Here is a 17532-nt window from a genome sequence, read left to right on the forward strand (position 1 = left end):
GTTTTCTAGAACAACAAAAAGAGATTAGCTACCCCTGTGATTTATTTCCCTATTCTGGTTTAATTTCTGGTCAGTATCAACTGAGATACTATTCCTTCAGTTGTCTCTGTGCTGACCCTAGAGTCAAGAAGGACACCTGATGTCTGAGGTTCCAATATTGAACCTATTCCAATACTGAAGGTTCGGTCCTCCTTGTGGACCTACTATATAATTACATGGCCCTGAGTAATGTGAAACCACGGAAATTTTGCAACTGAGCTTCTGAAAGTCCAATTTGCTATCTACTAACACCTACTTTTTAATCCTACATTTTAACTCCTGCTTTTTTTCTAAATGCCTCTGGTAGCCAAATTATTGGTGACAAAATATAAGGAAACTGCAAAAATTTTAAGTAAAAGTAAACAGTGTGAGTCAAAAAGATTTGAAAGTATATCAGGCAAAATAAAAGAAATTCATAGTAATTAAGGCATGTTATGAACCTGTGGCCAAGAAAAAACAACCTGATTAAAAAAAAAGGTTCAAATAAATTTTTAGCCAAATGGGACACCACTTACTTGCCACAAGTAAAACTGGAGGTGTGCAGAGGGGACACCAGGCATTCATTTACTGCATGGTTCACCTGCATCTTTTTATAATGGTAAATGAGCTGTTAAATAAACTTTCCAGGCATACTAAGTTCATCTGATAATCCCTATGACAAACAGTCTCACTGAAAAATTCCATCATTTAGGTCATTCAAACTGACACATTCAGAATTAATAAAGACATCATTTCCTTTTTAAAGATCAGCAGATGTGAAATAATGGCTTATTCCTGTTATTTAACAGGACTTGGTTAAATAACACTGGATGCTCCTGTTTCCTCACACATAAAATTCAACCCAACTTTTGGCTATAAAAGTTACAAAGCATACTTGAGTTTAAGAATTCTGGAAATTTTACTTAATTTTCAAAACAATGAGAACTTCTTATTTTTTTCTCACTCGTTTGTTTAATCAGCTTGCAAGCCAGTTCCCTTTATTTTTTTTCTGGCTTTGGAGAAGCACTTACTTCCTTACCTGTGAAGTAACCAACAACTCCATCTTAAAGTATACAAAGTTATTTTTATTGGAGGGGATAAATTTAAGAGATTAATCTACTTAAATTGTTTGTACTGCTCTCTAACATAACTTTTCATTTACTTCCATAGCTTAATAAAATAAGTAGACATAAAATGAAATTTAGGTATAATAAATATAAACAGAATCATGATTCAAAAATCCAAAATCTTTCATCTTCACTGATTTAAAGTGTTGGGGGTTTTTTATGTTCTACGATAATGGCTTATGGCAATAAAACTTTTATAACCTGAAGTGCAACATGATCATATTACTGTAGGTGAATTATTCAGGTTATCTCCCAGAAGTACTATGCGTCATGTATTATGTATACATAACATATTGCATAGAATTAAAGTATTTCAAAGAATGTCTTCACAAATGGTCAGATATAAGCAAAAACAATTCTAACCATAAAACATGCTTGTCTTCATTCTGCATCTATAAAAGACTCAGAGAGTCATTAAAACAATTTAAAAGTTAAACAAATAACTCTTCTGGACAAATAATTAAAAATATTTGAAAGTTCTATCCACCAGTTTTTCATAGGTCTAAAAGCAAATGACCAAATTTACATTCTTCCTTTTCAAATGTTTCTTTCCCCATAAAAATGCAAGATAGTCTGAAATTCTCCTTGTATAAAGTTAGCGATCAAGCAGAACAGAGCTTTCATATATTTCAGAATCACAGGAATTTGTTTTTCTTTTAAGGCAACTTCAAACATCCCTGATTTTCCCAGTAACATAAGCAGAAAAATAAAGAACTACGTGCATACTGAAACCTATAGATAATTTCTTCTGACTTCCATAGCACCAGCATTTCACCCTGTACTTTTTATAATTGCACCGTTTATTGAAAACATTACTTTATCAGTAGCATTTTTTCTGTGTTCACTGGAAACAGCTCAGTTAGCAGGCAAAACACTGATCCATATTTAAAAGAAAACCTAGTAGCGTTTCTCCTCTGCTGCGGCAGAATGTAAACATTTTATTAAAAATCATTGGGTAATTACAGTTAAGGAAAGAAAGAACGTCCTCTTAAAGGGAATATACACATGAAAGAATACAGCAATAGCAGAAACATTTTCCTGAGTGCCCCCTTTCTTCAAAGTCTCTTATTTGCAAGACTCACAAATAGCACCCACAAAAATGCCTTTGAACAGTAGGAAGAGTGGTGGCAGTAGCAGAAGACAGAAAGGAAGGAGATCTGCTGTTGACAGACATGAAAAGGTGAGACATTTGAAACTGTTACATTTTCTAGAAAAGCATATTTAAAATTAGTAGACTTAGCTGGAGAAAATATTAAAATAGAATGATATAAGTTGTCAAAAATTAACAAAAATTTATTACAGTTTTGCATTTAATCATCTGAAAAAAAAAAAACAAACCACCTGTCTGATTGTAGAGACACAACAGTAAAATATTTCTTGGATTTGGGGTGTATTACCTGAAATACGAAGCCACTTAGAAAGCATTTTATACCAGCTGAGGATCCATTCCATATCAAGTATTTCAATACAACTGTATAATTTATTCATCTATTTCTTTATATTTCAGTGACACTCATCCCTGTTACGACTGACAGAACTATAATTTCGTAAGCCAAAAACCCAAGAATTATTCTTTTCTTCCATTTGAAAGGATTTAGTTTCACCAGAAAAACAAACAGGTGAGAAGGCATAGCAGCAAGACAAGATATTGTGATCCTTATTATTACCAGGAAAATACCCCAAATGTCCCAAGCCCTACCCTCAAAAAAAACAAATCAAAACAAAACAAAAAAACCCAGACCTTTCCAAAGCACCCCCCCAAAACAACTCCCCGAAAAAAAACCCTCAAAAAACTGTTAAGAGCATGCTCCTCCATAATGCCTGCCTGCCAGTTACCAGATAACAGATTAGTAATTTTTTTCTGATTTTTTTAAGCCTTCAGTATTGAATTACTGAATGGAAAAATCATACTTCTACAAGGTATTCTGTTAAGGTTATGTCTATGCAGACATTAAAAACGGTGTACAACTTGTGCTGAAATACCTCAGGGTCTAATAACTGGTGCTGGATTATAAAGCTTATATACATAAGTTGTTTGTTAACCCAACAATGAAGCTAAACTGGCATTCTGCTGACTATAAAGCTAACACACATTCTACTGTTGGTCTTCATATATCTGTGATCCCTTTGACTGACTGCCCACATGTATAATGCAGATACATGAACATTAAATTACTGGACTGGAAACTACTGCCAGTTTTTCAAATGTAAAGTTCTGAAATTTTATATACACGAATTCATCTAAGTGTTAAATCAAATTCATTGGTTTGCAGAAAGAGTGATGCTAGTTGCAGCTTTTCCTTTGCAGTTTATACTACAACTCAAATAAAATAAAAGTCACTATATGTATACCAGAATTTGGCACAGGCAGCTGTCCTCAAATCCAAAAAAATTCTGGTCTCAGCAGCCTGACAAGTAAATCACTTCTCGCTGCTAGAAATGATAGCTTCATTAGGTCAAGGCTGAAGCTGCTGTTCCAGCACATGGAGTAAGTGCTGCATTTGTCTGGATTGTATCTGGCTTGAGTATACCCAAAGGACTTAAATTCTTGTCTTGCGGGCTACTTAGCCATCACAAGCAAAACTCTGTCTCCAGTCCCCAAAAGGGAGGATTCCTTGCTGCAAATAAAAGAAAAAAAGAAAATCCTCACATCATCACCATTTAAAAATCCACGTCTTCCCACACTCCTATTTGTAAACATAGTGATAGACGATCTATATTTTTTAAAATTCTTTCAATCAATAGAATCTGGAAGACCTTTGCAACCTTAATAAAACAGTATGGGCAAGCTATACGTGAGAATCACATCATACTCTGCTGCAATGCATCCACTTTGGCTTTAAATGTGGCAAGAATAATGAAAACAGTAAATGACTTGAATATATGTCAGAGAAGACAATGACAGTGGAACCAGAATTCTTATTCTGAGCTGTAAAAGTAATAGCAAGTTTGACTCTAATTTAAATCTTTTTTTACAGAGCTTTTTTTTGTGACTTAAAATGGATCTCCCATTGCTATCTTTTAAACATTAGACCTTCCAACTCTAAAAATCTGCTGAAGCTGCTCTACAGACAAGTTTCCAACCATTAAACAATTCCAAGGAATAAGCAGGGGGACTGGCTTTGCCCAATGGAAATGGCACACATAAACCAGCTGTGTAACAGTATAAAAAAATCATTGGTCTCAAAGGAGCAACAGAAAGAATTTTATTGCCGGGAGTGGGTGTCTGTTCTGGTTTTACTAACACTCAGTAATGTATGCATGAAATCACATCCAGCATGGTACTTATGTGCTGTGAAAACAATGTTGTCTGCTTCCTTTTGCTTGACAATTTATCCTGTGTATGCTAGCAACTGCCTTCATGTTGAAGATAAAAACTCTTAGCAGAGGTAGAAGGATCAGATGGTTTGGGCTCACTGTGTTAGTCTTATAGCCTCTTTTTGTCTCAGAAAATGGCACAGTACCTAACTACAGACCAGCAAGACAATATAGTATCTGGAAATGCCTAACACTGATCCCTCTAGTTAACTGCAGTCTCTGTTACTAAGAGTTCATTCTCATCATAAATCATATAAAAGCTAGGAAAAAACAGCCTAAAAACTCTTACCCAAATGCAACAAATAAAATTTTATTACTAGTGCCAAGCAGCTTCTGATCAGTTGGGTTAGGCTACCCGGTGCCCGCTTAATGGGAGAAAAGCACAGGCAGCTTTTCATTCAAGGAGATTCATATATGGGTTTCAGGAACAGTCCTCTCCTGCTTCCAGAGAAAATGAAGTAGCTTGGAGAGAGACAGTGAAAATACAAAGAGAAATATGTTTGCACCTTTGGGAATCAAAAATGTTGTGCCAGGCATTTATTAGCTTTATTTATTGCTGTTACTGCAAATTGTTGCCACTCAGTTGCAGATGAAAAGGAAAGCACACACTATTTAAAAACCCTGAAAAGCAAAGTGGAAACCACCGTCAAACAGAGAGTTTTGATCAATTTTAGCTGACAGTATCAATCTGAAAATCCTGTGCAGAGTTCTACTTCTAGGAAAGAACCCACTCTCCTAGGTGCAGTATTCACTTAATCTTCTCACCACACTGCTGCAAACAGACAGGTATAGTCTAATATGTGTTTCTTGTAATTTTGGAATCTCATTTTGGCAAAATGAAGCACCACTTTATTCCCTGTGAAGGGCCATGCCAGACAAGCACATGCAAATCCTTCATTTCCTTTATAAAACAGAAATACACAGCATAAAAAAATTTCTCTCTGCATAAGCTCTGAATATTTAATAAAACACCTCAGCTGTGTCACTGATTATTTGTTATTGACAGATTAATGCCATAAATGAACACATAAGGCAGTGCAAAACAGCTAACAAACCTTCACATCAAATGTTTATAGTGTAAGAGCATCAAAAGCTGCAGTAGATAAAATCTCAAAACACAACTAGATCAAGAATGGTAATCTGAAATGCTTGATGAAATACTCTTGTTTTCCTGTTTTTGTCTTTTTCATGGCTGGGAAATTAAACTAATTTGGATAATCAGGAGCTTAATTTAGCGATAGAAGTTAATGGAAATTACATACCTCAGAAGACTTAACATTATTTTGAATAAAACAAAAGCTTACTTTGCCGTGTTGGCTTAGAGATCACTTTTTTTTGCATTTGCAAAAAACCACGAAATAGGATAAAACAGTATTGTGGTAACCAGACAAAAAGCCTCTCTCCAAGTAATTACAGCACCAATGTTTTTGAATGTTCTTTTTAACAGCTTAAAATATTTAGTGACAGAGACTTTGTGGTGCCATACTCCTCCCTAGATTCAGATTATATATCATGTTTGTCCTCCTTTAAAGGAAAAATAATTTGCTATTCATTATAACTTATGAGCAATTGGTAGAAGTTCAGCATCTTGTGTGAGAAACTCTTAGGAATTGCTGTTATGTTTCCTGATCAAAGGGTTTCTTTTTGAAGAAAACTACGGATAAGCCTGATGAAGATAATAATCTTTTCTTGGTCTTGGCACAACAGGGTGAATTGAAACCGTACGAGAATGAATGTGAATTTCTGTCCACACTTCACAGAAATGTAGCACAGACAGTCAGCAACCTTCCAAAGGTGATGTGCCAAAGTCCGCTTTTCTTTTCCAAACTGGAGGTTAAATGTGCCTGTAGAGCTCAGCAGGGGCCAGTAGATGCTGGCACTCAGAAAACTAGGCACATCTGAGCAGCAGTTTCTTGCCTCTCTGCCAGGCAGAGGCCGCTGCTTCCCACTAAGCTCCAAAGTAGTAAATAAATGTCTATATGACAGTATAACTGTTAACACTCTGAGCGCCTACCCGGGGACTCTCGGACTGAGATACCTATTGAAGCATCCCAGCATCATTTCCGACAGTCACCACCTAGCACTTCTACATGTTCCATCTCGCGAACATGGTATCTTTATAATGACCACTAATAATACCAAAGCCTCTAAAATAGTCAAATGAGCTGCCAGAGTAGGACGATTTTGGCTACAAAGCTGATAGCTAACTGAACTCCTTGCTGTTTGTCTGACAATTCATGATTCTCTGCCAAGGGATGGAGTTTAGATTTGAAAAATGTTATTCTGAGGGTTACAGAAGCCTTTTGAACAATGTTGGCTACGTACTTTCTGCTATTATCGAGATCCCCTTACTTCAGTTTATTAGGTAAGAACATGCAGATGTACTACTGGCTCCTGCTGTCCTTGTCACAAAGTCCTAAAAGTGCTCCCCACCTCCACCAGACAGCCATGAGCAGCACTCAAGGAGAGCAAGTGCTTCAGAGGTAGCTGCAGAGACCACAGAAAAAGAGGACTCTGGTATTTAACATGTAATCATTTCAAAACCACAAGCTCCTGAAACACTAATCACTGCCAGCTGGGAGGAGAAATATCCCTGTGTGCTCATCCTGCTTTTACACTGTTCTCCAAAAACTCACTTTTGGCTGGGGTCAGATACTGGGCTAAAGAGACCTTCAGTATGACTTACCATGGATGTTCTTATATTCATCACCAGTGTAGGTATTTTGAACGACATACTCCTGTGGCTAGTACACTCAGTAGGGGATGCATTTTTTGGAAAGTAATACAAGTTCTGCCTGAAAATGTCATGCCTAAGCCAAAACCTCAGTGTTATCATGATATACCTTTATGTAATTGGAATTATAGTGGTTCCAAGCAGAATAGTTGGAAAATCTTTACAAACTCAGTAAAACAACTGGCAATGATCTCAGTTTTAAAGAAAGCTGGCGCCAGATTCAACAACAAAGTGCTGTATCTGCTGAAGTGTTGCTCATGAGGAAAAGCTACTGCTGCTGCTGAGTCCTTGCAGTAAGCTCAGCACAGCTTGAAGGAACTGTATTTTTTATGTGACTGAAATGGTATGTTACTTATGTATAGAAAATTCTTAAAATAATACTTCTTTTATACTTCAAAAGGTTTGTGGTCACAGCATTAATGGGATAGCTATGCCAGCCAATCTTCCTACCACAAATGTGGTTAAAGCACCAAAAAATTACTAAGTCTAATGTATACTTCTTCAGTAAGTTATTAAACCATCAGTAGCAGCAAAAGCACTTGCATGCCTCTATAACCGCATCTACAATAAGATTTTTTCTAGGATTGACTGTGGACAAGCAACAAGCTAAAAGCTAGCACAGGAACCCATAGATGGCAACTACCCCTATCGCGAGATAATTCTGTCTGCAGAAAGGAGGAAATGCATTCCTCAAAGTATGCGTTATATCAGTGTCAAGATTCTGTCACTACTAAACCAAAGAAAGTCTTTCTATTAGAAACTACCTCTATTAGTAGAGCGAAGAGTGCTAGATCTCAATCTTTCGCACTCAAGTCAACTAGCATGGCCTGGTTATGCCCGCATTATTGACTGCCTTTGAGAGAGGTTGACCACATCCAGATCATCTGTCTGTTGGGAATAGTTTCTGGCCTGTGCTAACTCCTATGCTATGCCTGAGAGTCATCCGGGAAAATTTTACTTTGCATGGGTCAAAGGCACACCAGGGACAATGCCAGCAACTCCACACGGTGAGAGAACTGTTTCTATCTCCCCCATTCCCCAAGTACCATTTACTGCTACTGAAATAATTTTCAAAGTTATTCTATTACCCAAACACTTGCAAAACCAGAAATGGCAACAAAAATTCCTACAATACTTTGTGGATTGTCTGGTATGCCTTTCTAATGAACAGAAACACGCTATTTATCATTTATACCATTTCTATTCTTAAGCCCTTACAACTAGTGCAAGCAAAGGGAAAGGTATATTAAGGGAGCCCACAGTTCCATCAAAACAGTGCTGTTACAATTACTTAGATACAGGCAACAAAAATTTCAATACTCTGCTAAACATATGGCAACAACCTATTTCTCATAACTAAAAAGAAAAATAAAAGAAACTTCTGGGAATAACACACTGAAACCCCAGTTGCTTCATGTTTCATGGTCAGGGTCATGCTGTTTGATACCAACCGTGCGGAAAATGTTTAAAAGGAGGTTTATTCGTAGAGGCCCCTTGCTGATAAAAGAATCATGACATCTTTAACCTTTAATTCCTTTTCTGACTTCAAACAAATCTTACACCTTTTCTTAAGCTGGTGGCAAAACTACCCAAAAACCCACCTGACAAAAACCTTCTGCCACAAAAGTAGGCAGATCAAGTTGAGCTTCATGTGTGAGTGAGCAGAAGTTGAGCACTAGACAGAGCGAATGAAAACGAACCTTTCGAGGATCGGAAGTGCTTGCTGGGTGCCGTGAAGCCTCTCGTCCCATGTACGTTCACAGCTGCCACGCGGAACTGGTACCACCTGCTCGCTCGGATATCTGGCAGCCGAACCCGCTCGTCCGTAGTCTGGTGGGGAAAATGTCACACACTCATTGTTCTGACATGGCTACTTGTCCCATCGTCTCCCATGCAACGCTGTTTAGTCAGACTGAATATGCACCAGTGTCAGCAGGCTGTATACAACCACCTATCTGACTCCGAGCATCATTCTGCACTGTAAAGCATTCACAGCTGTGAACAAAATCACATAACCACCCAATTTCACACCTGCACTGCAGGTGTCTTCTGGAAAAAGTAACCTTTAGAAAACTGGTGAAGTGTTAAATTCACAAAATTAGTTTTCCAGTTATCACAACATTCACCAGTGTATAGGGCCTAGCTGTTCAGGTGCTGACGTTTCAGGGAACTCATTGCCCCAGGTCATAGGACTGATTTCTCCAATTCTCAATTCTCAGAGAATTAGGGGTCCAAAATGGCTTCACAAAATCCCATGCTGTGAGAAGCCACCTTTTCTGGTTCATGGGAAACACGAAACCCCCAGGTAATGAATGTAAGCCTTCTCCAGATCTTTGGCACTTCTGCCAAAAAGACACTCACAGCCTTAACTCTTCCCTGCAGACTTTCCTCAGGTCATAGGAGATGACCTTTTCTCCAACAACACTCACTGAGACTGCTAGTGTCACAAGTTCAATTTCCAACTTCTGTGGGGAGTGCCTTAACCTCTGAAATATGGCATAAGCATAAATGCACCCTGAACCCTTTCAGTAGGAGGTGCTTTACACCCTCTTATTCTAAGCCCTACTTTCCTCTATCTTCTTTTTCTCCTTTAAACTTTTAAAGAGGTTTCTTTTGAACTGTTTCTTATTTTTCCTAAAGGTACAAACACCAGAACTGAACACAGCCTCCTGGTTAACTGCTGAGTCACTGTCAAATACAGAAGGCATTTTTGCAGAACTCATCAAAAACTAATCCACTTGTTGCAGATTTCACTTTTGCAATTACATCTCAGTTAGACAGTTTTCAATTTATTTTAGGTTGTCATGTTTATTGCATTTTAATTTAATTCTTTAATCAAAATAGCAACGAACCTGAACCAAATGCCCTGTATATGTCTAAATATATCAATATTTACAATACAAACTAGACAATCATTACTAATTATCATTACTGACTAAACATGCAAGCTCATTAAAAATCTAGTGACATCAATTTATTTTCACAAGCTCTGTTTTCTGTAACTTCAAAAACCCTCCTTCCCTGTACAGGATTCAATGCTACTTGCAACGATGCCAAATAGTTCCCAAAAAACTTCTGCTTTTTGCTCCTTTTCCAAACTGTGTAAGAAAATAGCAGCTGCCAACCTAACTCAGATAGTCAGAACCTGAGGAAGTTGCTTCAGCTCCCCTGCAATGGTATTTTTAGAGCCCTGACAAATACAATTTGTAGGTGTTATCCTGTACTTAATCTCTTCATCTGGTGATAAGTAAAATTTAGGGAAACAGAGACCTCATTTGTGTGAGCATGTAAAGGAAAGAAAGCCTTTCTAAACTGCACTATTAACTGCTCTCAGACTGGTAAGTGTTGTAGACTTTGAGCCCCTCACATATTACTGCTACTCAGAGTCCTTTTCCATTCAGATGGCTGTATTTGTCCTTTTAGCTTAAGCAGGGGTAACAGTCCCAATGCTTTCTGTTTCATCTTCTTTCCTTTTTTAACATTACCTGTAGAGTGAATTACCTCATCCAATGGAGACGTTTCCTTGGTGAAGAAAAAACCTACCTGAACCAACTTTTAAAATTATTTTAATTTTTTTAAGCACTCAGATGTGCTAGTTTTTTCCAGCATGCAGTCAAACATAATCAAAAATTTACAGATAAGACACGACAGTGAACTGGAGTAATATAAACTATCACTATATTAAGAGAAAAAAAAAAAAACAAACAAGGATATATTTAGGCGACTGCTGCAACTGAAATCAGGGTCAGGACCAATGTCTAATTGTAATTAACTAGTTATAACACTGTGGGTTTTTAAAAACAGATTTGCTAAATTTAATTTCAAGGCAAGCATAATCTGAATAAACTTGATCCCAAATTCCTCAGCTAAGGAATCTTCGTCATTTGCATCAGATCAGCTATTCTGCTAGGACTGATTAAAAGAAAGGATTTCAGTTCTGTCAGTCTTCCGTGGCAACCATGAAATACTGTAAAATCAAATAATCTGTCAATCCGTTTAATTAAAATTATTTTAATTTATGAACATGCCTTGGGCCTATTACTTTCATCATTCATTTTGTTGGCAAAGCTCCTGTTAAACTCAATGGCATGCAGGAGGTGTATCTGTAACTCCTGCATTATAGATTATAAACTACTTTGGCACCTTCAACCAACATTTACACAGATTTAATAAATTTCAAGAAAGAGGTAAATACCACTGAAATATCTTAAACTACCTTAAAGGTAAATTGAATTTTTTGTTTAATTGCTTTAGTTTAGTTAGTTCTCACTACTTAAGTATGTTTGGAGCTGTTATCATAATATTCAGAGTCTTTCAATATCTGTCTTATATTAATGTAAGCCTACTAAATGATAGGCTGAGTGGTATTAAATAACTAATGGTTGAATCTTATCACACACCTAAAATTTTGCCTGAATATGAGAGAATTAAACGACAATTTTATGGATTTCTTAGAATGCTAGTATTTTTTTTAAGAATCATAAATAAGAGACAAAACAAAAAGATCACCCCTCAAATCATTATGGGATCATAATTATTTTTTTTTGGCGATGCATTACCCATTTAATTAAAATTTGAAGCTAATCTCTAATCCTAACAAGCGTTTCATTTGGAATAAAATAACAAATGAGTCCTCAGACAAAATCATTGGCCAACATGTCCACTTTCAGCACTATCCAAAGTTCATTGAAGACAAGTGAATGTCCCCATTAATTACATTAGGATACAACTTTACATAGGAGCAGCACGTAATCACAATGACATAACCTGGAGAACACAGATAATAGCTTGACACTCCTTCCCAAGAGTGCATTTCAGGTCCAAGGGACAACAGACCACCTCCAATGGCCAGAAAGAAGAAAGTGATTGGGCTTTCAGGTGAGAATTTGGCTGAGATTTGCCCAGAGCTGCTCCATTTAGGAAGCACCAACAGTTCCACTCGTCTCCCAGCACACCTTAGCTGTTTAAGCCCTGAGCCCCCTCCTGAAAGTATTCCCCTCATCCTGTCTTTCAAAGGGGGGTTATCTGCTATCCTCTTTAAAACGCCTGCAGAAATCTCCCCCCGCCACTCATACAACTGACTTATGATCAAAGTACTCACCCAGAGAGCAGACAACCTATCTCCAATCCCATCCCTTGTCTGAGAGGTTGGGAGAAAACATTCCCGAGCATCTTGGATGTTGCATACTACTTTGAATTAGAACATGTTCTACATTCATGGGCAAAACTATTCCTCAGAGAAAGAAAGGCTAAAAGTTGCAACTTCTTGTAAGGGAAAGGTGGGATTAGTTAGCATGGGGAGGGAGAGGAAAGAATCTATGACCCAGCAGCATAGCAGTTAGGCCATTCAAATCGGATTCTTGTGTCGCCACTCCAAGGAAGTGTTTTCTGTCATATATATGTGTAAAAATTTGTGTAAGAAGGTCTTCATAGCAAAGACTGGTACAGAGGGCTCTCCCCTATCTAAGGACTACAGAAATCAATGGACTGTTTCACTGTGTTCATTCCTCTTCTTTCACACTATCAATCTTGGATTCCTTTCTGTAGTGCAAAGGTTTAATGGAAACAGGATTGGACAGTCTTACCCTGCTGAGTTCATAGCTCTACACCTTCTTTTGAAACAAAGCACAGTGATAAAAGAATTTTCAGTTCAGAGAGTGAAGGGATACTATCCAGGGTATCAGAAGAGCTGAATTTATGTTTCCTCTGATACAGCAGCCTGACAGTGCTGCATCCACTACTCTTATCAAAGAACAGCACACCTCCCCTATTTCACGTGAATGCAATCCCACACAAGGTAGGCGCTCTCTAAGAACACTTACCAAAGCAAGCCCCTCCTGTGAGATGGAGAAAGAAACCTTTAGTGTACAGGACTGGTGGTTAGCTCCAGCAGGGGTTTCTAACTGTCAAGGGCTGAGAAACTTTTTGTGATACTCAGAACCACAACTTTAGGTGTGTCAGAAACTTTAAATTTTAAAAAAGACTAGTTGTCCACAGAGTTTAAACAATTCCAAAGTGAAGCACTAACTACAGAATGGCAGGGGTTGGAAGGGACCTCTGGAGATTGTCTAGTCCAACCCCCTGCTAAAGCAGGTTCACCTACAGCAGGTTGCAAAGGGTTGTGTCCAGAAGAGTTTTGAGTATCTCCAGGGAAGGAGACTCCACAACCCCCCTGGGCAGCCTGTTCCAGTGCTCTGCCACCCTCAGAGTAAAGAAGTTTTTCCTTACGTTGAGGTGGAACTTCCTGCACTCCAGCTTGTGCCTGTTGCCCCTTGTCCTGTCACTGGGCACCACTGAAAAGAGACTGGCCTCATCCTCTTGACACCTGCCCTTTAGATATTTATATATATTGATAAGATCCCTAAGGTCTGTCACAATCAAGCTAGCAGTAAATACTGCCCCTTATTTGTTTTAATAAAGGAATAAACTAATAAGTAAATTTCATTATTGCCTGCCCATATGCATACGTATATATATGCGTGTATGTATATATGTATATAGATGCAGACATACCTGACATCCATTCACACAACACAGATGTGTTCTGTCTGAAAATAACTGACCTGGCACATTTGAATTAACTTCATTAATTTGCTTAATATAATTAAATATCTAAGTTTCCAATGTAAACAGTAATACTATTATTTTTAGAAAACATTAGCCCCAAACAGAATGACGTTTGTTCACAAGATATGCAGTATTCTCATGGGATAGTGCAGCAGGTCCTGCTCAGCTAGTTAAACCTTAAGAAACAGTACCTGTAAGAAACTTGGCATTATCACTTAGGATACTGTACATCACAGCTAACTAGGCTAACTAGTATCTTAGTTTCCATAGGTTTTATATTAACCAATGGAAATTAGTCAAATGGTTAGTTATGTCAAGTTTTCAAACAAATGTGCAGTAAAAAACTGAAGTTCTTCCTTTCCCTTCTTCCTGAAGTGAAAAATAACTAAAATTGTTTTTTATGTGTTTGTTTTCTTCATATACTTGCAGAGCTAAATAAATAACATAATAGACTGAGCCTTCCTCCTTAAAAAGAAACCATCAAAAAAGACCTGATGACACAATACGATACCAAGGAAACAAACTTTTTCAAAATTACTTTTTCAATACCAAGTACAAATTTATGTGAGACATGAGAAATTACTTACAAACTAGCTCATGTAACAGCAACAGAAAACAGGAAGTTTTTTTGAAAAGTAAACACCTTAAAATAAAGTTATGGAAAGTTATAGCCCCATTTCTTCTCAGATAGATTAAAAAAAAATAGAATATTGGATAAGGAACTTTGATAAAATATTATGACATTTCTTACAAGAATATGCAAACAATAACTTTGCATAATTACACTACATATGGGCATAGGCATAGAGAAATTCACATCCTCACCCACAGCCTTTTTGATCTTTGAGTGCTTTTTACATGCTCTCTAGCTTAAGTTAGAGAATAATGAAAGAGTCAGCATTATCTGCCCTGGACTGAGGTGCCCCAGGAGTTCTCAGCCTAACGGCTGAGCTCTTTGCAGTCTTTGCCTATAACTAAGGTCTTATACGCTAATGTTTTGGAATCATACAAGAAAAAAACTTCGTTATACAGACACGAAAAGCCCGTAGGCCGTGCACACAGTCACTTTAGTCAAACTGGATATCCATCCTTGTTGCTGATATTACAAAATAAATTCTATTGCAGGAAGCCACCCTTAACAATTTTGACTGCCTGGTGGGATGTCTAAACTACAAACACCATGGAGGTACATTACCCCACAAAGACAGAAATTCTGATTACTAGCACCCCTCAAGGTTGCCCATCCTGTATGTCCCATGAGGTATACACAGTCCACAAAGCCAGTCAGGCATCCTGAAGCTTGTTCTGAACTGACATCCCCAGTGGCATCCGTCACACAATCAAACATGCACCTCTTGTGACGCAGAAGGGACAGCAAAGTTCTCAGAAAGATGTCAGCTGGAGGAGGCTTCTCCTGCCACAGTGATTAACTCAGCCCCTTCTGCCCACGTGTAACAGACCCCCAGGAAAGGCAGCCGTCAGGGTTCTTATCACTCTTACACAGGAACACATTTCTGGAACGCTCTCTCTTGTACATCCACTGCAAGAAGGCAGAGGTTCGTATATGCTCCTCTACTGTGGAGGACATATAGCGCATGCTTCCAGAAACGTGCATGAGGTCTGTTTCCAAAATGAGAAAAAGCACAGCAGTGTGCTACCTTTGCAGTCTGGATCCACCACCCAGAAGAGCTGGACTTCTGTAGTCTGGCACACATGCATGGCACAATAACAGCGAAGAGTAATTCATAGAATCATAGAATCATTTCGGTTGGAAAATATCTTTAAGATCATCAAGTCCACCCATTATCCTAACACTACCAAGCCCACCACTAAACCATGTCAGACCTGGCTCATTTTTGCTACATGTTGTTTTCCTGGTAGCAAAGACAGGAGGTTGGTTGCTCAATATGGAGAATGCAGATTGAAGACCTGCACCTCAGCTGAGAAATAATAAATAAGTCACTGCAACTTTACCAGGTTTGGAGGTGTTCAGGTTCCCCTGGGCTTGCACAAGCAGGGTTTCACGTCAGGCTCTGCTGCAGGTGACTTTTTCTGAGCAAGAATCTAACATAGTGACAGCCCCCTGTAGCACCACATGGAAGCTAAGAACCTCACTTCCAAGTGCTCAGTTTCACAAGCTTGACATTTTTCCTACACAATTTGAATTGAGAATGAACACAGATTGCCACAGAATTTAAACCCCTTGCTTTATTTTGTGGATGGTTCTATTTATTCTTTCTTTCCTTTTTTTCCTAGCTATAATGACATTTTGCAGGTCTTTTCAAAATCAGCATTTTACTTTTCTTGTCAGCAGGGATGAGGGTGAAGCAGTTAAGATAAATGATTGGAACTCTGCCATCCAGGTGGACTGTCAGCATGTTAAAAAACAGATTGAGACTGGGAAGGAACTAAGCGAAAATTTATGCTCTGTTGGCTGCTTCTCATTAAGAAACATTTGCTCATGAATCTTACATTTTCAGTCTGGATTGCACTGAGTGATAAGACCATGACATCATAGCCTTTTCCGAATTGGGAGGGTCACATCTGAAAAAAAACAACTTTATAAAGAATACAGGTTTTAGTCTTCTCTTCACTCTTTATTTTAAAAAATTAAATAGTCTTTTCATCAATTGTACTTCTTATCTTTTTGATAAGACCTAAGCCATGCATTGGACACTGTGCACTGAGTCCCACTGACCTCAAAAGGTCTATGTCTCTTATGTGTTTCCTTCCATGGATTTTGGTATCTAATTCTATGTATTTCAAGAGATTTGTGGCTTTCAGAGACTTTGGAATTCCCATCTGAATAGATCGTAAGTAAGTGCCTACAAGAAAGTGCCACTCACTGGCCTTATGAAAATCAAGTCTCCAGCTAATTCTACAGATTTTTACCTACAGAGAGCGAACCCACAAAACAAACTCATTTTGAAAACATAAACCTCTGAGTATTTTTTCTTTTGGGGACAAGGAAACCATTACTTACTTCTTTACTGGTATATTCACACTTTTTTATGGAGTCATTTTCAATACATACCAAAAGCATTTGATGTTTCTATAACTGACAAACTAGAAGCAAAAATACTGAAGTTAATTTCTCCTGAGTAAATCTAGCGCACAGTTCATTGAGCAGTGAAGTAAAGCCTTGGAGATCTGGATTCTGTTTGCAGCTCTGTTGTGACCTGGAGAGAGACCCTATAAATGGATCCCTCTGCATGATCCTCCCCACCTGCAAGTGATCTAACTCTTCTCTGATCTGAAGAGGACGTTTAGGTCATGGTCTGGAAGCTAGGGATCCATACTGCTTTATAATGAACTGACCTGTGCCACAGTTTGCCAGTTAGTAGCATCATCCTCACTTGGATGGATTCCTTGATTCCACCTCCTCTGAACAACATAGATCACAGGTTCAATGGAAATATTGAATTTTGAAGACCACTTCACCTCCAGGTCTCCAGACTGAAGTTCTACAAATTTTAATTCTTTCCGGGGTTTCAGTGGAACACCTGTAATAGGAATGTGCAGTCAAAAATATATGAGTAATTTAAAATATGCAATTAAACCATATGTAGATGAAGCTGTATAAAAATTAATTAAAAGAAAAATGGGGGAATGGATAGGCTGATGAATGTGGGAGTTTCAGAAGTGCCCGTAGCTGACATATTTCTGCTAACAGTAAAACTTGTTTGTAAAAAATCTTCAAAATTATTTCTTTCATTTAAAAACTAAAGATCCCTTTGATCCCAAGTAGCATCAGCTACACCTGTTGTT

General features: G+C 38.0%; 1 protein-coding gene across 2 annotated transcripts in view; it reads right to left on the reverse strand.

The window, feature by feature from the left end:
* The window catches only part of ANOS1 (anosmin 1), a 142581-nt gene that overhangs the window by 34265 nt on the left and 90784 nt on the right, over positions 1-17532 (reverse strand). For both annotated transcript variants that reach the window (XM_086481938.1, XM_086481870.1), the window contains exons 5-6: positions 17083-17267; positions 8898-9027 (exon numbers count right to left, since the gene is read on the reverse strand). In XM_086481938.1, the coding sequence (XP_086338064.1) occupies positions 8898-9027; positions 17083-17267 (315 nt within the window). The remainder of the gene's footprint in view (positions 1-8897; positions 9028-17082; positions 17268-17532) is intronic.

The sequence above is a fragment of the Leptosomus discolor genome, chromosome 1, assembly GCF_034619465.1.
Source record: "Leptosomus discolor isolate bLepDis1 chromosome 1, bLepDis1.hap2, whole genome shotgun sequence".
NCBI classification, from domain to species: Eukaryota; Metazoa; Chordata; class Aves; order Leptosomiformes; family Leptosomidae; genus Leptosomus; species Leptosomus discolor.